Raw genomic sequence first — 18014 nt, 5'->3', positions numbered from 1 at the left:
TCCACACTAAACACTACACCATTCCACATCGTACCATACACCATTCTGTATTCCACATCAAACACTACACCATTCCACATCGTACCATACACCATTCTGCATTCCACATCAAACACTTCACCATTCCACATTGCACCATACACCATTTTGCATTCCACATCAAACACTACACCATTCCACATTGCACCATACACCATTCTGCATTCCACAACAAACACTACACCATTCCACATTGCACCATACATCATACTGCATTCCACATTGCACCATACACCATTCTGCATTCCACATCAAACACTTCACCATTCCACATTGTACCATACACCATTCTGTATTCCACATCAAACACTACACCATTCCACATTGCACCATACACCATTTTGCATTCCACATCAAACACTACACCATTCCACATTGCACCATACACCATTCTGCATTCCACAACAAACACTACACCATTCCACATTGCACCATACATCATACTGCATTCCACATCAAACACTACACCATTCCACATTGTACCATACACCATTCTGCATTCCACATCAAACACTACACCATTCCACTTTGTACCATACACCATTCTGCATTCCACTTCAAACACTACACTGTTCCACATTGTACCATACGCCATTCTGCATTCCACATCAAACACTACACCATTCCACATTGCACATTGCACTATGCACCATTCCAATTGCACCATACACCATTCCACATTGCACCATAAACCATTCCACATCAGACACTACATCATTCCCCTTTGCACTTTGCGCCATTCAAATTGCACCATACACCATTCCTCATTGCACCATTCCACATCAGACACTACACCATTCCCCTTTGCACTATGCAGCATTCCAATTGACCTTTTCAGGATCTAAAGGACTATGGGTAATCTCACTGTTCATGTTTAAAAATCATCTGCTCTGAAACTAGTTGAATTGCTACCAAACTGTACCTGAATGTTTCTTAGGGTGTCATGCGTCTAAATTGTATCTGCATGATCTGGGGATTTAATATATTAATAAACCTGGATGATGTTGCTATATAGACATGATAGAGAGCAAGTTAAAGATCGTGAAATGCAGTTATTGGGATACGATTGCTGTCAAGCAACCTGAAGACTTCTACCATTGACTCCTTTCCAAGGTCTTCCAAGGCCCTCACATCAACCGTTTTGTGCATTATATTAAGGAACAACTTAGATTCTTAAGATTGTCTTGTTATAAAAGGTAAAAACAAACAAACAGATTGTATTTAAACAACTTTCCTATAATTTTCATCTCATAATCTTCATGTTTTGTTATATCCTTTTTTTGTATGCGTTTATTTTTTAATACGGAAAATCAGAATTAAGCAGTATTTATATTTAGGGTTTCATATATTTAGAAACACGTCAAAGAGGGAATTCCGCAGTTATGTTAAAATGCGAGTTCATCATTATCAGAGTTGTTCTGATAAAACTATTTCTGTTAGATAAGTACTGAAGTGGAGTTTTACTTATATGTTACCATAGTTACCGTTATAAAAATGAAACTTTGATATTGAACACCCATAAAAAAATGGAGAACCATCTAGGACGTTTAACTAACATTTAATATACGTCCTTGCTACAATTAACCTAGATGAAATCATAATTCAAACGATTTGTTTAGGTAATTTTGCGCATGCGTATAGTTTTTTTGACCTGTAGAGGTATCAGACTAAATGGTTGATCTGGTTTCCCAACTCCATTGATTAATTTGGAAACTCGAGAGATCCTTTCTGTGTCTATCTGTTATTTAGGGTTATTGTTGTTGCATGATTTTAAATCATGTGCCACATTTAAATTAAAATTTCTTTAGCATGTTGTAATTATTTAAATAACTTTCATATGTGTTTATTTGCTATTAATTATTCCTGTTTTGTTAACATTTTGAGTAGATCAATAATGAACTTGGTCATTGATAGATTGTGAACAACATGAGTTTATTTAAAATGATTTATACTTTATACTGTTATGGGTAACTCTCGTACCTTATCGTGTTGTTCATTAACATTCGGACATTTAATGCAGGGAACCAGATTTAGAGTTGTCGCCCATACAATACTTCGGTCAATTAAGAATCAAAATACGACGACACGACAAGTAAAATTGATCTGTTCTGTCAATTGATGTTGAATTATCATTAAAAGCGATGGCAATTTAAACAGAGGAATGTGTACGGAAAGGAGTCATGCCCACTGAGCTAAAGGAAATTAAATATTTAATGAATTAGAATTGGGATTCCTCCTAGAATTCACGTAGGAAAATAGATGATAAGGTACGAAGTGAGATACCTTCTCTCTATATAATATATCAGTGACCCCTGTGGATAGTAAACTTAGAATTGATAGTACAAAAATAAAACACAATAATTACATTGTTCATACACTTGTATCAGAGATTGGCTATTTTCTAAAGTTGAAAATCTAATCAAATAGAGAATACAGGTGCAGTTAAATGTGGAGAATAATACTAATATCAATGAAAACAATAACAATCGTATCCCTCAGAGGAATCATGCTCTTTGATTGTATTTTAAAATGACCGCAAAAATTTTAATTTTTCGTCGTATATTGCTATCACGTTGGCATCGTCGTCTACATCGTCGTCGTCGTCCGAATACTTTTTAGTTTTCGCACTCTAACTTAAAAGTGAATAGAAATCAATGAAATTTTAACACAAGGTTTATGACCACTAAAGAAAGGTTGTGATTGATTTTGGGAGTTTTGGTCCCAACATTTTAGGTATTAGGGGACAAAAAGGGCCCAAATAAGCATTTTCTTGGTTTTCGCACTATAACTTTAGTATAAGTATATAGAAATCTATGAAATTTTAACACAAGGTTTATGACCACAAAAGGAAGGTTGGGATTGATTTTGGGAGATAAGGTCCCAACAGTTTAGGAATTAGGGGCCAAAAAGGGGCCCAAAATAAGCATTATTCTTGGTTTTCGCACCATAACTTTAGTATAAGTAAATAGAAATCTATGAAATTTAAACACAAGGTTTATGACCATAAAAGGAAGGTTTGGTTTGATTTTGGGAGTTTTGGTCCCAACAGTTCAGGAATAAGGGCCCAAAGGGTCCAAATTGAACTTTGTTTGATTTCATTAAAAATTGAATGATTGGGGTTCTTTGATATGCCGAATCTAACTGTGTATGTAGATTCTTAATTTTTGGTCCTGTTTTCAAATTGGTCTACATTAAGGTCCAAAGGGTCCAAAATTAAACTTAGTTTGATTTTAACAAAAATTGAATCCTTGGGGTTCTTTGATATGCTGAATCTAAAAATGTACTTAGATTTTTGATTATTGGCCCAGTTTTCAAGTTGGTCTAAATCGGGGTCCAAAATTAAACTTTGTTTGATTTCATCAAAAATTGAATAATTGGGGTTCTTTGATATGCCAAATCTAACTGTGTATGTAGATTCTTATTTTTTGGTCCTGTTTTCAAATTGGTCTACATTAAAGTCCAAAGGGTCCAAAATTAAACTAAGTTTGATTTTAACAAAAATTGAATTCTTGGGCTTTTTTGATATGCTGAATCCAAACATGTACTTAGATTTTTGATTATGGGCCCAGTTTTCAAGTTGGTTCAAATCAGGATCCAAAATTATTATATTAAGTATTGTGCAATAGCAAGAAATTTTCAATTGCACAGTATTCAGCAATAGCAAGAAATCTTCAATTGCACAGTATTGTGCAATAGCAAGAAATTTTCAATTGCACAGTATTGCGCAATAGCAAAAAATCTTCAATTGCACAGTATTGTGCAATAGCAAATATTTTCAATTGCACAGTATTGCACAATAACAAGAAATATATAATTGCATAATATTGTGCAATAGCAAGAAATTTTTCAATTGGAGTTATCTTTCTTTGTCCAGAATAGTAGTTGAATCAACTTAAATCATTGTTTTATACAATATACAATGTATATTTACTTTTACTATTTTCTGATAAATTAAAACAATCATTACCATTCATTGATAACAAGCACTTTTTTTACATTTTGATATTTAATGATGTATTTAAATGAGTAGTTATTGTTGCAAACTCCATTAGAAATTTGAATTGAGATCAGTTTTGGAAAAAGGGAAAGGGGGATGTGAAAAAAAAATCGGGGGGAGGGGGTGTAAATTTTTCTCATTTCAGATTTCATAAATAAAAAGAAAATTTCTTCAAACATTTTTTTGAGAGGATTAATATTCAACAGCATAGTGAATTGCTCAAAGGCAAACAAAATATTTTAAGTCTCATTAGACCACATTCATTCTGTGTCAGAAACCTATGCTGTGTCAACTATTATAATCACAATCCAAATTTAGAGCTGAATCCAGCTTGAATGTTGTGTCCATACTTGCCCCAACCATTCAGGGTTCAACCTCTGCGGTCGTATAAAGCTGAGCCCTGCAGAGCATCTGGTTTATATCTAAAAAAAAAAGGCGTCATGGTAGTTGATACAAAACTGACAAAGCAAAAATTATTAGCAAGTTAAGGTCTATATAATGTTAGATTTTCTGATAAAATTGGAGATCCATTATTGGCATTTTGATGCCCCCGCTGTAGCAGAGGGGGCATTTAGTTTTACCCTTGTCCGTCTGCACGTCCGTGTATCCCGAACTTGGTTTCGGTTCTGTAACTTTAATTTGCCTCAACCAAATGTTTTGAAACTTGCACACAATGCCTATTACTACAAAACATAGATCAAGTTTGAATTTTGGTGGCGTCACTTTTACCGTTCTAGAGTTATGCCCCTTTTCAAATGAAAAAATTGCTGAATTTTTCATTTCTGTTTTCTAACTTTAGTTTGCTCAACCAAATGTTATGAAGCTTATACACAATGCTCATTACCACAAAAAAAAAGATCACGTTTGAATTTTAGTGGCGTCACTTTTACAGTTTTAGTGTTATGCCCCTTTACAAAGGGAAAAATTGCTGAATTTTCATTTCTGTTCTCTAACTTTAGTTTGCTCAACCAAATGTTATGAAACTGATACACAATGCTCATTATATGTTTATAAAGCACAGCATGGCAAGTTTCCTAGTTACCTTCAAAATTTAATTTCTCCATACAAACCAAGTAGATCCCTCAGGTCGGAAAATAGTATGCTTCTACATCCTCCAAATGACGTTCGAACAAAAAGTTACGGTGAGAGGCGTTTTGACAAGGCTGCACCTACACTCTGGAACAATTTGCTATTGTCTTTAGGGAGTGTAAATTCTTTAGATGGTTTTAAAAAGCAACTCAAGACTCATTTATTTCGGACTGCTTTTAAGGATTTCTTGTAGATTTTATATACTTTTAATTGACTGCATTAGTTTTAGACAGTTTTGTATATTTTAGGGTACATGCATTTTTCATTTCTTTTATTTCTGTTTTTTCTTTTTTTTAAGTATCTTATAAATTTTTATATGCTTGTTTGATTCTTTTAAGATAGTGCTTTGTAATCTATGATTTATGTATTTTTGTATTTATATATTTTTAAATGTGAAGCGCTTAGAGTAATTTTTGTTATTATATAATGCGCTCTATAAATATTGTATTTATTATTATTACCACAAAAAAAAAGATCACGTTTGAATTTTAGTGGCGTCACTTTTACAGTTTTAGTGTTATGCCCCTTTACAAAGGGAAAAATTGCTGAATTTTTCAATTCTGTTCTCTAACTTTAGTTTGCTCAACCAAATGTTATGAAACTTGTAGACAATACTTATTACGCCAAAACACATATCAAGTTTGAATTTTGGTGACATCACTTTCACCGTTCTAGAGTTATGGCCCTTTACAAAAGGAAAAATTGCTGAATTTTTGGTTACTGTTTTTAACTTTAGTTTGCCTTAACCAAAAGTTTTGAAACTTATACACAAGGGTTATTACCCCAAAACACAGATCAAGTTTGAATTTGGGTGGCATCCCCTTTACCGTTCGAGTTATGCCACTTTACAAATTTCCGTTCTCAAATTAGATATAAGAAGATGTGGTATGAGTGCCAATGAGACAACTCTCCATCCAAGTCAAAATTTATAAAAGTAAACCAATATAGGTCAAAGTACAGTCTTCAACATGGAGCCTTGGCTCACACCGAAAAGCAAGCTATAAGGGCCCCCCAAATTACTAGTGTAAAACCATTCAAACGGATAAATCAGGGGTCTAATCTATATAAAAAAACGAGAAATGAGAAACACTTATGAACCACATCAACAAACAACAACTACTGAACATCAGATTCCTGACTTAGGACAGGTGCAAACAGTTGCAGCGGGTTTAAAGTTTTAATGGTACCAAACCTTCAGCCTTATCTGAAATAATAGTGCAAAATCACAACATAGAAAGACACACTATAAAATATCAATTGAAATGGCTTAACTCAATCAAAATACATATTAACACCAGTGAACATACACTGAACAAATAAATATGATCTATGATACAATGTAAATACTAAATAAATAAACTAAGGGAAGAATAATTAAAGTAACATGTTATACCGCTGTGAAATGTTAAACAATTTGACTCAACCAAATGTTATGAAACGTATACACAATGCTTATTACCACAAAAATCAGATCAAGTACAAATTTTGGTAGCCCACTTTTACAGTTTTTGAGTTGTGTCCCTTTTTAACAGTATATGCAAGCGGGGGCATCATCTGTGTCCCATAGACACATTCCCCAATTATTTTTTTACTTATTTACCACAATAACCCAATTGAAGAGCAGCCCAAAATACACTTTATAATGTAATTGATGATCCTGTGGTACAACTGTATACTGTACACACAATTTAATCCTCATGGTTACAGCATTGCCTAGCAATCTTGATTTACAAGCAAGGCTCGTTTAAATGAATTAAAAATGATTATTGTATCTATAGACATACATGATAATGAATGATGTTTTGAAGAATGAAAAAAATATCAAAAATTGAACTATTCATTTCTAGGCTGTAGGTCGATTGGGAGGTCAAACAATGTATCAAGAGTGTCAAGGGTTAAAGGTGAAAATCTTGGACCAGTCTAATCAGGAAATTATGTTGGAAATCAAACATTCACTGGAAGAGTTGAAAGAACTGAAACTAGCAATGGAAATTTTGAAAGACCCAATACCATGGCACATCAAAGGTACATTATACTTATTGATACAGATAAAAATAGACTATCAATTGACAGGGTAAATATTTACCAATTCTTCATTTTCTCATATATTTTTCAATATTTTAATCCTATACGTCACGTATATTGATCGAAACAAATATCAACATTCCCTACAGAAATGTATCGCCTGTGAAGAAAGTCGCAGTATGAGAGACTTGGGTATGAAAAACCTGTTGGATCTACGGCATAAACTATTTGTTTAAAGCTTTATATTTCAGAAGGAAGAAGACCTGGATGCTTCATACCTCATTTTCATGGTTGCGTGACTGCTTGAGAAAAAGAATTACAGTTTTCTTTTTAAGTGAAATACTCACTTATTATGAGTATCAGGATAACTATATTTGGTATATTGGTTCTTGCAACGTATACATGTCCGTCAGGTAGGGTTCCCCTGACCTCGATCTTATTCTATGGATCAAGGTCAAGGACAATGTACATATGACAGACAAAATCTTTGTAACATAAGGTATCCGCACACAAGGTATCAAGGTTAAAAATACATGGTAAAGTCCATATCTCAGATAATAAAAGCGATAGGTCAAAAATTTTTGGTTTATGGAATGATTGCTTTCATGATTCATTGGGTAATGTTTAGTTTTTTGTGGTTTGATTTGTTTTCCAGGTACTATATATAATCAATACGACCACTATATTTGATGTATGGAATGACTGTCAGTTGTATACATGTCTGTATGACAGGTTCCATCTAACCTTAACCTCATTTTCATGGTTCATTAGACAATTTTAAGTTTGTGTGGTTTGGTTTATTTCTCAGATATTATAAGCGATAGGTCAGTTATATTTAGTGAATGGAACAATCTTGAGGTGTACATATCTGTCTGGTATGGTTCATATGACCTGATCTCATTTTCATGGTTCTTTGGTCAATGATAAGTTTTCGTAATTATGTCAATTTATAAATTACTAAAAGCAAAAGGTCAACTGATTTTGGTGTCTAGAATTATTGTAAGGTGTACATGTCTGTCTGGCAGCTAGAGTTCATATGACCTTGACCTCATTTTCATGGTTCATTAGTCAATGTTAAAATTGAGTGGTTTGATCTGTTTCTCTGGTACTTTTAGCAATGGGACCACCATATTTAGTGTATATAATGATTGTAAGGTATGCATGTCTGTCTGGCATGGGTCATATGACCGTTACCTCATTTTCATAGTACATTGTTAATGGTAAGATGATGGGATACCAGTAGTAAACCCTTCATATTACAGACTTTCAACATGAGTTCAATGATAAGTAAAATAGGCAAGACAATTCAGTGTGTGCACTCTTGTTTCTATTATTAAGAGTAATAATATCACTCTATTTGGTATACATGTCCATGAGACAGGATTTATCTCACCTTAACCTCATTTTCAAGTTTCATGTGTCAATGTTAAGTTTTCATGGTTAGGTTTGTGTCTCAGTTGTAATAAGCAATAGATCAACAAATGTGTGTATGGAATCATTTAAAGATGTCTGTCTGATAGGATTCATCTGAACTTGACCTCATTTACATACATTCTTGATAATGTCATGTTAATGTGATACTTGTAGGAAAATCTTTATTTTAGACTTTCAGCAGAATTTCAATTATGATCAGTTAAGACAGTTTAGCAGGCACCCTTTAAACTCTTGCATGTCTTGTTTTCATATTTTGGCCAGATTTTTTTTCTTGTTTTTTTTTCTTCTTAACAGAACCTAGGCTAACCTATAAGGGACATGTAACCTTGGCATACACATGTAAAATTGTGTGCATAGTCAGATCTCAGTAGGGTCATTATCATTTATTCACCTCAAATTGATGTACTCAAATATGTATAGTAAGTAAATAAAAAAGTATTTGCTGAAATATTGGATATGCTTCAATTTTTAACAAGTGACTGAGCTTAACCATTTGTAATGTTTGTGCTTATTCAAAGAGCAGAGCATCATTCAATAAATTTGTAAAACCTATGGAGTTATTAAATGTATGCAAAGTACTAAATTTTAAAATAACTTATTCATTGTTATTGTGTAATAAACAAGGATTTATTACCAACAGAAGCTACATCACAAGGGACTTTTTAGGGTATGCTCAATTACTGAAAAATAAATATCACTTTGGACCCCGAACATTTCACCACACATGTGCAAATGTCTCAGCTTTGAAACAAGCCATCATACATATTTATGCAAGTTTGCCATATGGGCAGAGGAATTGAGTAAAAATCTTACCATTATCGCCTTCCTGAAATGAATTGTGCATATTGAACAAGTAGGCCAATAACACAGCTTTGTCCTAGCCAAAACTTTTTTTAAACTTTGTATGAAGGTGTATAACTATCATTATATGACGCTGTTGTGTTTGATCTTTATGTGACCTTGACCTTTAACCTGATGGACAAATTAGTTGATTTTTGGGGATATTTTTTTATTTGGCGTTTCATATTTAGTATAAGGGTTCACCAATGAGTCCATACACCATGATGAATGACATGACCATTCATCTGAAGATCAAATACGTAAGCATGTTCAGAGGAACCCAAAATCATGTATTTTAATGATTTATTTTACAAATTGTGATATTTTTATACGACCGCAAAAATTGAAAATTTTTTGGTCGTATATTGGTATCATGTTGGCATCGTCGTCCGAATACTTTTAGTTTTCGCACTCTAACTTAAGTTAAAGTGAGTAGAAATCTATGAAATTTTAACACAAGGTTTATAACCACAAAAGGAAGGTTGGGATTGGTTTTTGGAGTTTTTGTCCCAACATTTTAGGAATTAGGGGCCAAAAAGGGCCCAAATAAGCAGTTTCTTGGTTTTCACACTATAATTTTAGTTTAAGTAAATAGAAATCTATGAAATTTTGACACAAGGTTTATGACCACAAAAGGAAGGTTGGGATTGATTTTGGGAGTTTTGGTTCGAACAGTTTAGGAATAAGGGGCCAAAAAAGGGCCCAAATAAGCATTATTCTTAGTTTTCGCACATTAACTTTAGTATAAGTAAATATAAATCAACCACATTTAAACACAAGGTTTATGACCATAAAAGGAAGGTTGGGATTGATTTTGGGAGTTTTGGTCCCAACAGTTTAGGGATAAGGGGCCCAAAGGGTCCAAAATTAAACTTTGTTTGATTTCATCAAAAATTGAATAATTGGGGTTCTTTGATATGCAAAATCAACTGTGTATGTCGATCTTAATTTTGGTCCCTTTTTCAAATTGGTCTACATTAAAGTCCAAAGGGTCCAAAATTAAACTAAGTTTGATTTTAACAAAAATTGAATTCTTGGGGTTCTTTGATATGCTGAATCTAAAAATGTACTTAAATTTTTGATTATTGGCCCAGTTTTCAAGTTTGTCCAAATCGGGGTCCAAAATTAAACTTTATTTGATTTCATCACAAATTGAATAATTTGGGTTTTTTGATATGCCGAATCTAACTGTGTATGTAGATTCGTAATTTTTGGTCCCGTTTTCAAATTGGTCTACATTAAGGTCCAAAGGGTCCAAAATTAAACATAGTTTGAAATTAACAAAAATTGAATCCTTGTGGTTCTTTGATATGCTGATTCTAAAAATGTACTTAGATTTTTGATTATTGGCCCAGTTTTCAAGTTGGTCCAAGTTGGGGTCCAAAATTAAACTTTGTTTGATTTCATTAAAAATTGAATAATTTGGGTTCTTTGATATGCCAAATCTAACTGTGTTTGTAGATTCTTAATTTTTGGTCCCGTTTTCAAATTGGTCTACATTAAAGTCCAAAGGGTCCAAAATTAAACTAAGATTGATTTTAACAAAAATTAAATTCTTGGGCTTCTTTGATATGCTGAATCTAAACATGTACTTAGATTTTTGATTATGGGCCCAGTTTTCAAGTTGGTCCAAGTCAGGATCCAAAATTATTATATTATAAGTATTGTGCAATAGCAAGAAATTTTCAATTGCACATTATTCAGCAATAGCAAGAAATCTTCAATTGCACAGTATTATGCAATAGCAAGAAATTTTCCATTGCACAGTATTGCACAATAGCAAGAAATCTTCAATTGCACAGTATTGTGCAATAGAAAGTATTTTCAATTGCACAGTATTGCGCAATAGCAAGAGATATCTACTTGCACAATATTGTGCAAAAGCAAGAAAATTTCAATTGGAGTTATCTTTCTTTGTCCAGAATACAATGTAGCAGTTGAATCAACTTAAATCATTGTTTTATACAATATACAATGTATATTCACTTTTACTACCAACTGATAAATTAAAACAATCTTTACCATTCAGTGATAACAAGCACTTTTTTTTACATTTTAATATTTTATGATGTATTTAAATGAGTAGTTATTGTTGCAAACTCCATTAGAAATTTGAATTGAGATAAGTTTTGGAATAAGGGAAAAAATTGGGGGGTGGGGGGGGGGGGGGGGGTAATTTTTTCTCATTTCAGATTTCATAAATAAAAAGAAAATTTCTTCAAACATTTTTTTGAGAGGATTAATTCAACAGCATAGTGAATTGCTCAAAGGCAAAACAAAAATTTTAAGTTCATTAGACCACATTCATTCTGTGTCAGAAACCTATGCTGTGTCAACTATTTAATCACAATCCCAATTTAGAGCTGAATCCAGCTTGAATGTTGTGTCCATACTTGCCCAAACAGTTCAGGGTTCAACCTCTGCGGTCGTATAAAGCTGCGCCCTGCAGAGCATCTGGTTATAGTACTGATCCTTGGTTAGTGTCTTACTAATAAGTATATTTTTTAGGGGTTATTTTCAATTTCGATTGTATCAAGACAAGTAGATGTGATATGATGGCCAATGAGACAAATATTGACAAAAGGACAAGCAGGTATGCAACCACTGGTCAGCATCCAGCCATCAACAATGAGTACAACAGATATTGTATAGCAAATTGTATAGTAAGGTATGAAAACAAAATGTGAAACAACTTACACCATAGACTTATTTTACCATTTTATATCTGTTTTAAATGATTATAATTAATTCATATGAATAGTAAGTTTTTAATGCCCCGCCATAGCGGAGGGGGCATTAAGTTATACCCTTGTCAGAACGTACGTATGTAGTACCGTCCGTACGTCCATTCGTCCCAAAGTTGGTTTTCGTTCTATAATTCTGGTTTGCCAAATGTTACCAAATGTTATAAAACTTTTACACAATGATTATTACCTCAAAACACAGATCAAGTTTGAATTTTGGAGGCGTCACTGTAACCGTTCTAGAGTTGTGCCCTTCACAATGTCGTTTCCGTTAACTAACTTTAGTTTGTCTCAACCAAATGTTATGAAATTTATACACAATGCTTATTACTACAAAATACAGATCAAGTTTGAATTTTGGTGGTGTCACTTAAACCGTCTAGAGTTGTGCCGATTTAGTTTCCGCTCTCTAACTTAAGTTTGCCTCAACCAAATGTTATGAAACTTATACACAATGCTTATTACCACAAAATACAGATCAAGTTCGGTTTTTGGTGGTGTAACTTTTACTGTTCTAGAGTTATGTCACTTACAAAAGGAAAAATTGCTGAATTTTTCGTTTCAGTTCTCTAACTTAGTTTGCCTCAACAAAATGTTACGAAACTTATACACAATAAAATTGAGAATGGAAATGGGGAATGTGTCAAAGAGACAACAACCCGACCAAATAAAAAACAACAGCAGAGGGTCACCAACAGGTCTTCAATGCAGCGAGAAACTCCCGCACCCGGAGGCGTCCCCCAGCTGGCCCCCAAACAAATATATACTAGTCCAGTGATAATGACCGCCATACTAATTTCCAAATGGTACACAAGAAACTAAAATTAAAATAATACAAGACTAACAAAGGCCAGAGGCTCCTGACTTGGGACAGGCACAAAAATGCGGCGGGGTTAAACATATTACTACAAAACTCAGATCAATAACAAATTTGGGTAGCATCACTTTTACTGTTCTTCAGTTATGTCCCTTTATAACTTTATATGATATGCAAGCGGGGGCATCATCTGTGTCCCATTGACACATTCCCCATTTATTTTATTTCTAATTAGCTACACTTAATATATTTTTCAGAGCTGATAAAAAAACAAATAGAAGACTGGGAAAAGAAAGATAACATGTTCGTGTCTACAAGAGCCAGTGATTATGTCATGGAACAGTTACAGGACAACAGTTGTTTGACATTAACCGCCCCATCAGGAGTTGGAAAATCATTTATTGCAAGACACACAGCACTTCTTTTAAAGAAGGAAGGATACAACATAATACCAGTGTACTTACCAACAGACATTAGAGATTATTATCAGCCTGATAAACAGACCGTCTTCATTGTAGATGATATTTGTGGAAATTTTACTGCCAACCAACAACAGATTGATAACTGGAAACAACTGTTACCTGTGATTAACACAATTATTGCAGACAAATGTTGTAAGATTATTGTATCTTGTAGATTACAAGTTTATAAAGATAATAAGTTTAAGACATTATCACCTTTTAAATCATGTGAATGTAACTTAATATCAGCTAAGTTATGTCTTACATCTGTAGAGAAAACAAATATAGCAAAAACCTATATTAGTACAAGTATGACAGATATTGATGATTTATCTTTTAAATGTGATTTTTTCCCACTGTTATGTTCCTTATATCACGAAAAAGAAGATGTAGATGTCAAAGAGTATTTCAAAAATCCTTTTGATGTCTATAAACGTGAGCTAGACAGGTTAAGCGAGCATGGTGATGAAGGGAACTATAAAATATGTAGTCTTGCTTTAAGTGTTCTCTTTAATAATCAGCTAAGTGAGAAATGGTTCCAAGGTAAAGTTACAAATGAACAACAAAATATTATAGAAGACACATGTGATGCTTGTAAATTGAATAGAAGTACATCGAAAGCAAAACTTAAAGAGGCTATTGATACTCTAGATGGTACATTTATCTATAAACAGAATGGTATTTATAGAACTGTACATGATAAACTTTTTGACTTCCTTGCTCATTACTTTGGTCAGAAAATGATAGAATGTTTAATAGACCATGGTGATAGTGATTTAGTACATGCACGTTTTACTTGTCAGAAATCATCAGATGACAAGAATAGTAACATAGACTTCATTATAGAAATACCAGATGATTATTTAGAATCATATTTACAAAGGTTTATAAAGGACTGGTCAACAGGAAAGGTGTCAGTTGTATTCAGTAACATTAATATGGAAGTATCATCATTCAGACAAAAGTTATTACAGTACCTACTACAACTAGACAAACCACAACAAGTAACATTAGCCAATACCAAGGATACAGTGGAACCAAAGGAAAGCTGTGCATCAGGTACTACTCCACTGGTATGGAACTGTTATGATGGTTATACTGATATGGTACAGTGGATGTTACATAATGATGTGGATGTGGATCAGTGTAGAGATGATGAGGTTACTGGACTAATCATGGCAAGTATGGAAGGACATTCTGATATAGTAAAGTTACTGTTAGAGAGGAATCCTAATGTTGATCTATGTAACAATGATGGCTGTAGTCCTCTGTTCTGGGCAAGTCAGGAAGGACATACTGATGTAGTAAAGTTACTGTTAGAGAGGAATCCTAATGTTGATCTATGTAACAAGGATGGCAGAAGTCCTTTGTTATTGGCAAGTAATAAAGGACATACTGATATAGTAAAGTTACTGTTAGAGAGGAATCCTAATGTTGATCTATGTGACAAGGATGGCTGTAGTCCTCTGTACATGGCAAGTCAGCAGGGACATTCTGATATAGTAAAGTTACTGTTAGAGAGGAATCCTAATGTTAATCTATGTGACAATAATGGCAATAGTCCTCTGTACTGGGCAAGTTATAAAGGATATACTGAGATAGTAAAGTTACTGTTAGAGAGGAATCCTAATGTTGATCTATGTGACAATAATGGCTGTAGTCCTCTGTACTGGGCAAGTTATAAAGGATATACTGATATAGTAAAGTTACTGTTAGAGAGGAATCCTAATGTTAATCTATGTGACAAGGATAGCTATAGTCCTCTGTTATATACAAGTTCTTATGGACAAACTGATATAGTAAAGTTACTGTTAGAGAGGAATCCTAATGTTGATCTATGTGACAATAATGGCTGTAGTCCTCTATACTGGGCAAGTCAGGAAGGATATACTGATATAGTAAAGTTACTGTTAGAGAGGAATCCTAATGTTGATCTATGTGACAAGGATGGCTGTAGTCCTCTGTACATGGCAAGTCAGCAGGGACATTCTGATATAGTAAAGTTACTGTTAGAGAGGAATCCTAATGTTAATCTATGTGACAATAATGGCAATAGTCCTCTGTACTGGGCAAGTTATAAAGGATATACTGAGATAGTAAAGTTACTGTTAGAGAGGAATCCTAATGTTGATCTATGTGACAATAATGGCTGTAGTCCTCTGTACTGGGCAAGTTATAAAGGATATACTGATATAGTAAAGTTACTGTTAGAGAGGAATCCTAATGTTAATCTATGTGACAAGGATAGCTATAGTCCTCTGTTATATACAAGTTCTTATGGACAAACTGATATAGTAAAGTTACTGTTAGAGAGGAATCCTAATGTTGATCTATGTGACAATAATGGCTGTAGTCCTCTATACTGGGCAAGTCAGGAAGGATATACTGATATAGTAAAGTTACTGTTAGAGAGGAATCCTAATGTTAATCTATGTGACAAGGATGGCTGGAGTCCTCTGTACATGGCAAGTCAGGAAGGACATACTGAGATAGTAAAGTTACTGTTAGAGAAGAATCCTAATGTTAATCTATGTGACAAGGATGGCTGTAGTCCTCTGTACTGGGCAAGTTATAATGGACATACTGATATAGTAAAGTTACTGTTAGAGAGGAATCCTAATGTTGATCTATGTAGCAATGATTTTGGCTTTACACCACTGATATATGCATGTAGTAGAAATCACATCAGTATAGTACAGCTATTACTGAAACATAAACCAGACATCAATGCCCAGACAGATGATGGAGGTAATGCTTTATATTTCAGTGCACTGAACGGATACATAGATATAACACGGTTACTGTTAGAGAACAATGCTGACTGTAATATCTGTATGCATAGTAAACAGTCTATAGCAGATACGTATAGTAACCATCCCAGATTAACACTAGATGAAGAAAGACAGGAATGGTTTGACTTTCTCTTAAAAACGGCTTCATCAAATGTTAGAGATTACATCAGTGATAAGACAGTAGATTATGGGTTTGATGTAGTAGTTAGTTCTTCTCCATTACATATAGCCTGTTTTATGGGTAGGACAGATGTAGTCCATTGTCTTCTCAAATACCATGTTAACATCAACATGACAAAAGAAGATGGAACAACTCCATTATTTTATGCATGTGAAGTAGGACATGAAGATATTGTACGTTTATTGTTAGATAAAGGAGCAGATACAAAGATATACAGACTAGATGGGGCATCTCCGTTAACCATTGCAACAGATAATGGACATACATCTATAGTAATGATGTTAACAAATCACACAAAGAAAGAAGAGAAACTTTCATCTTAACTCTTGTTCTTTAGTCAGTGGTTTTTTATGACATGTAACTATCATGCAGCAGATGAGAAAACGTCTTGTTGATTGTTTTAATTGTTTTTTTATCTACTGGAGCAATTCATTCCATTACATTCTCTCCATTTCTTAGCTTCATGTTACTTAGTTAACATTGTAATTCTATCATTACTTTTTGGTTTTTGTATTACTTTAATGTTTTCTAAAGTCACATTTCTTTACTTGGTGAATCAGATCAGTCTTATTTGATAATATTAAAGGTTACATATTTTACTGATGTTGTTATACATTTTTAGTTGTTTGCTTTGTTGATTCAAGTTCTCCTTCATATATGTATTTCGTAATATATTTTTGTCAACGTTACAAACCCCTATATTTCTTGTTTGGTTTTGTTGGGGTACTGTCTTGTTGCAACATATGTGGTATTTACTACAGAACTTATTTAAGAACTAATAACATTGATATACAGTTATCTATCCAGGCAAGATGTGACAGTGACACAGAATGTTTATTTGTTTTGCAACAATTTCTTATCTTGTTAAAAAAAAAAAATATTGTATCTCAGGAGTTATGAAAGGCCATGTGAGATCTGTCATCACTTTGGGTCTATTGTCTGTTTGTCTTAAAATGAGTTTTCAATTAATCAAGTAAGAATTACCTTCAGGTTATGCATACTTTCAAATTTAAGTCTGTTTGACAAACCAGCCAGAAAGGAAAATCATATGGCTACAGATGGGAGCAGTCCTAACCTGTACGGCAAGTTAACTTGATAACCAGTCATTTGGACTGGTCAAAGTTAACCTGTGACCAAATTTAGGACTGCTCTGACCAGTCCTAGGACCAAAATCTAGTTAACTTGAAAAGCGGACTTGGTCCTAGGACTGTTTTTATGTCTGCCAAAAAGTTAACTTCGAACCAGTCCTGCCGTAAAGTTAACATAAGTTAACTTCGAAACCAGTCCTGCCATAAAGTTAACATAAGTTAACTTCGAGACCAGTCCTGCCACAAAGTTAACTTTTGCTTTGACAAATCCGATCGAAACCAGACCTGTTTCCAAGTTAACTTTTGACTGGTCTGCTCAGCACTAAGTTAACTTGTAACCAGGACCGCTCTACATCGGTTTAAAAAAAATATTTTTTAATATCTTTGTTTCGTAGTATAAACATCGAAAATAAAGTAAAACTAATACTTCCGTTATATAAACAGGATTTAATACAAATATTTGAAAATAAAGTTCGCATAAAACGTTGCTTGAAACACAAATTTATC

General features: G+C 33.6%; 1 protein-coding gene across 2 annotated transcripts in view; it reads left to right on the top strand.

Annotated features, from left to right (window-relative positions):
• The window catches only part of LOC139503449 (serine/threonine-protein phosphatase 6 regulatory ankyrin repeat subunit B-like), a 42300-nt gene extending 25003 nt beyond the window's left edge, over positions 1 to 17297 (top strand). Inside the window, exons 4-5 of one of the 2 annotated variants that reach the window (XM_071293226.1) lie at positions 6973 to 7150; positions 13243 to 17297. In XM_071293226.1, the coding sequence (XP_071149327.1) occupies positions 6973 to 7150; positions 13243 to 16742 (3678 nt within the window). In that variant the 3' untranslated portion in view covers positions 16743 to 17297. The remainder of the gene's footprint in view (positions 1 to 6972; positions 7151 to 13242) is intronic. The other variant, XM_071293227.1, reaches the window with a different exon arrangement.
• Positions 17298 to 18014: the final 717 nt, after the last annotated feature.

Source organism: Mytilus edulis, chromosome 14, assembly GCF_963676685.1.
Source record: "Mytilus edulis chromosome 14, xbMytEdul2.2, whole genome shotgun sequence".
NCBI classification, from domain to species: domain Eukaryota; kingdom Metazoa; phylum Mollusca; class Bivalvia; order Mytilida; family Mytilidae; genus Mytilus; species Mytilus edulis.
This window is presented reverse-complemented; position numbering and strand designations above follow the sequence as displayed.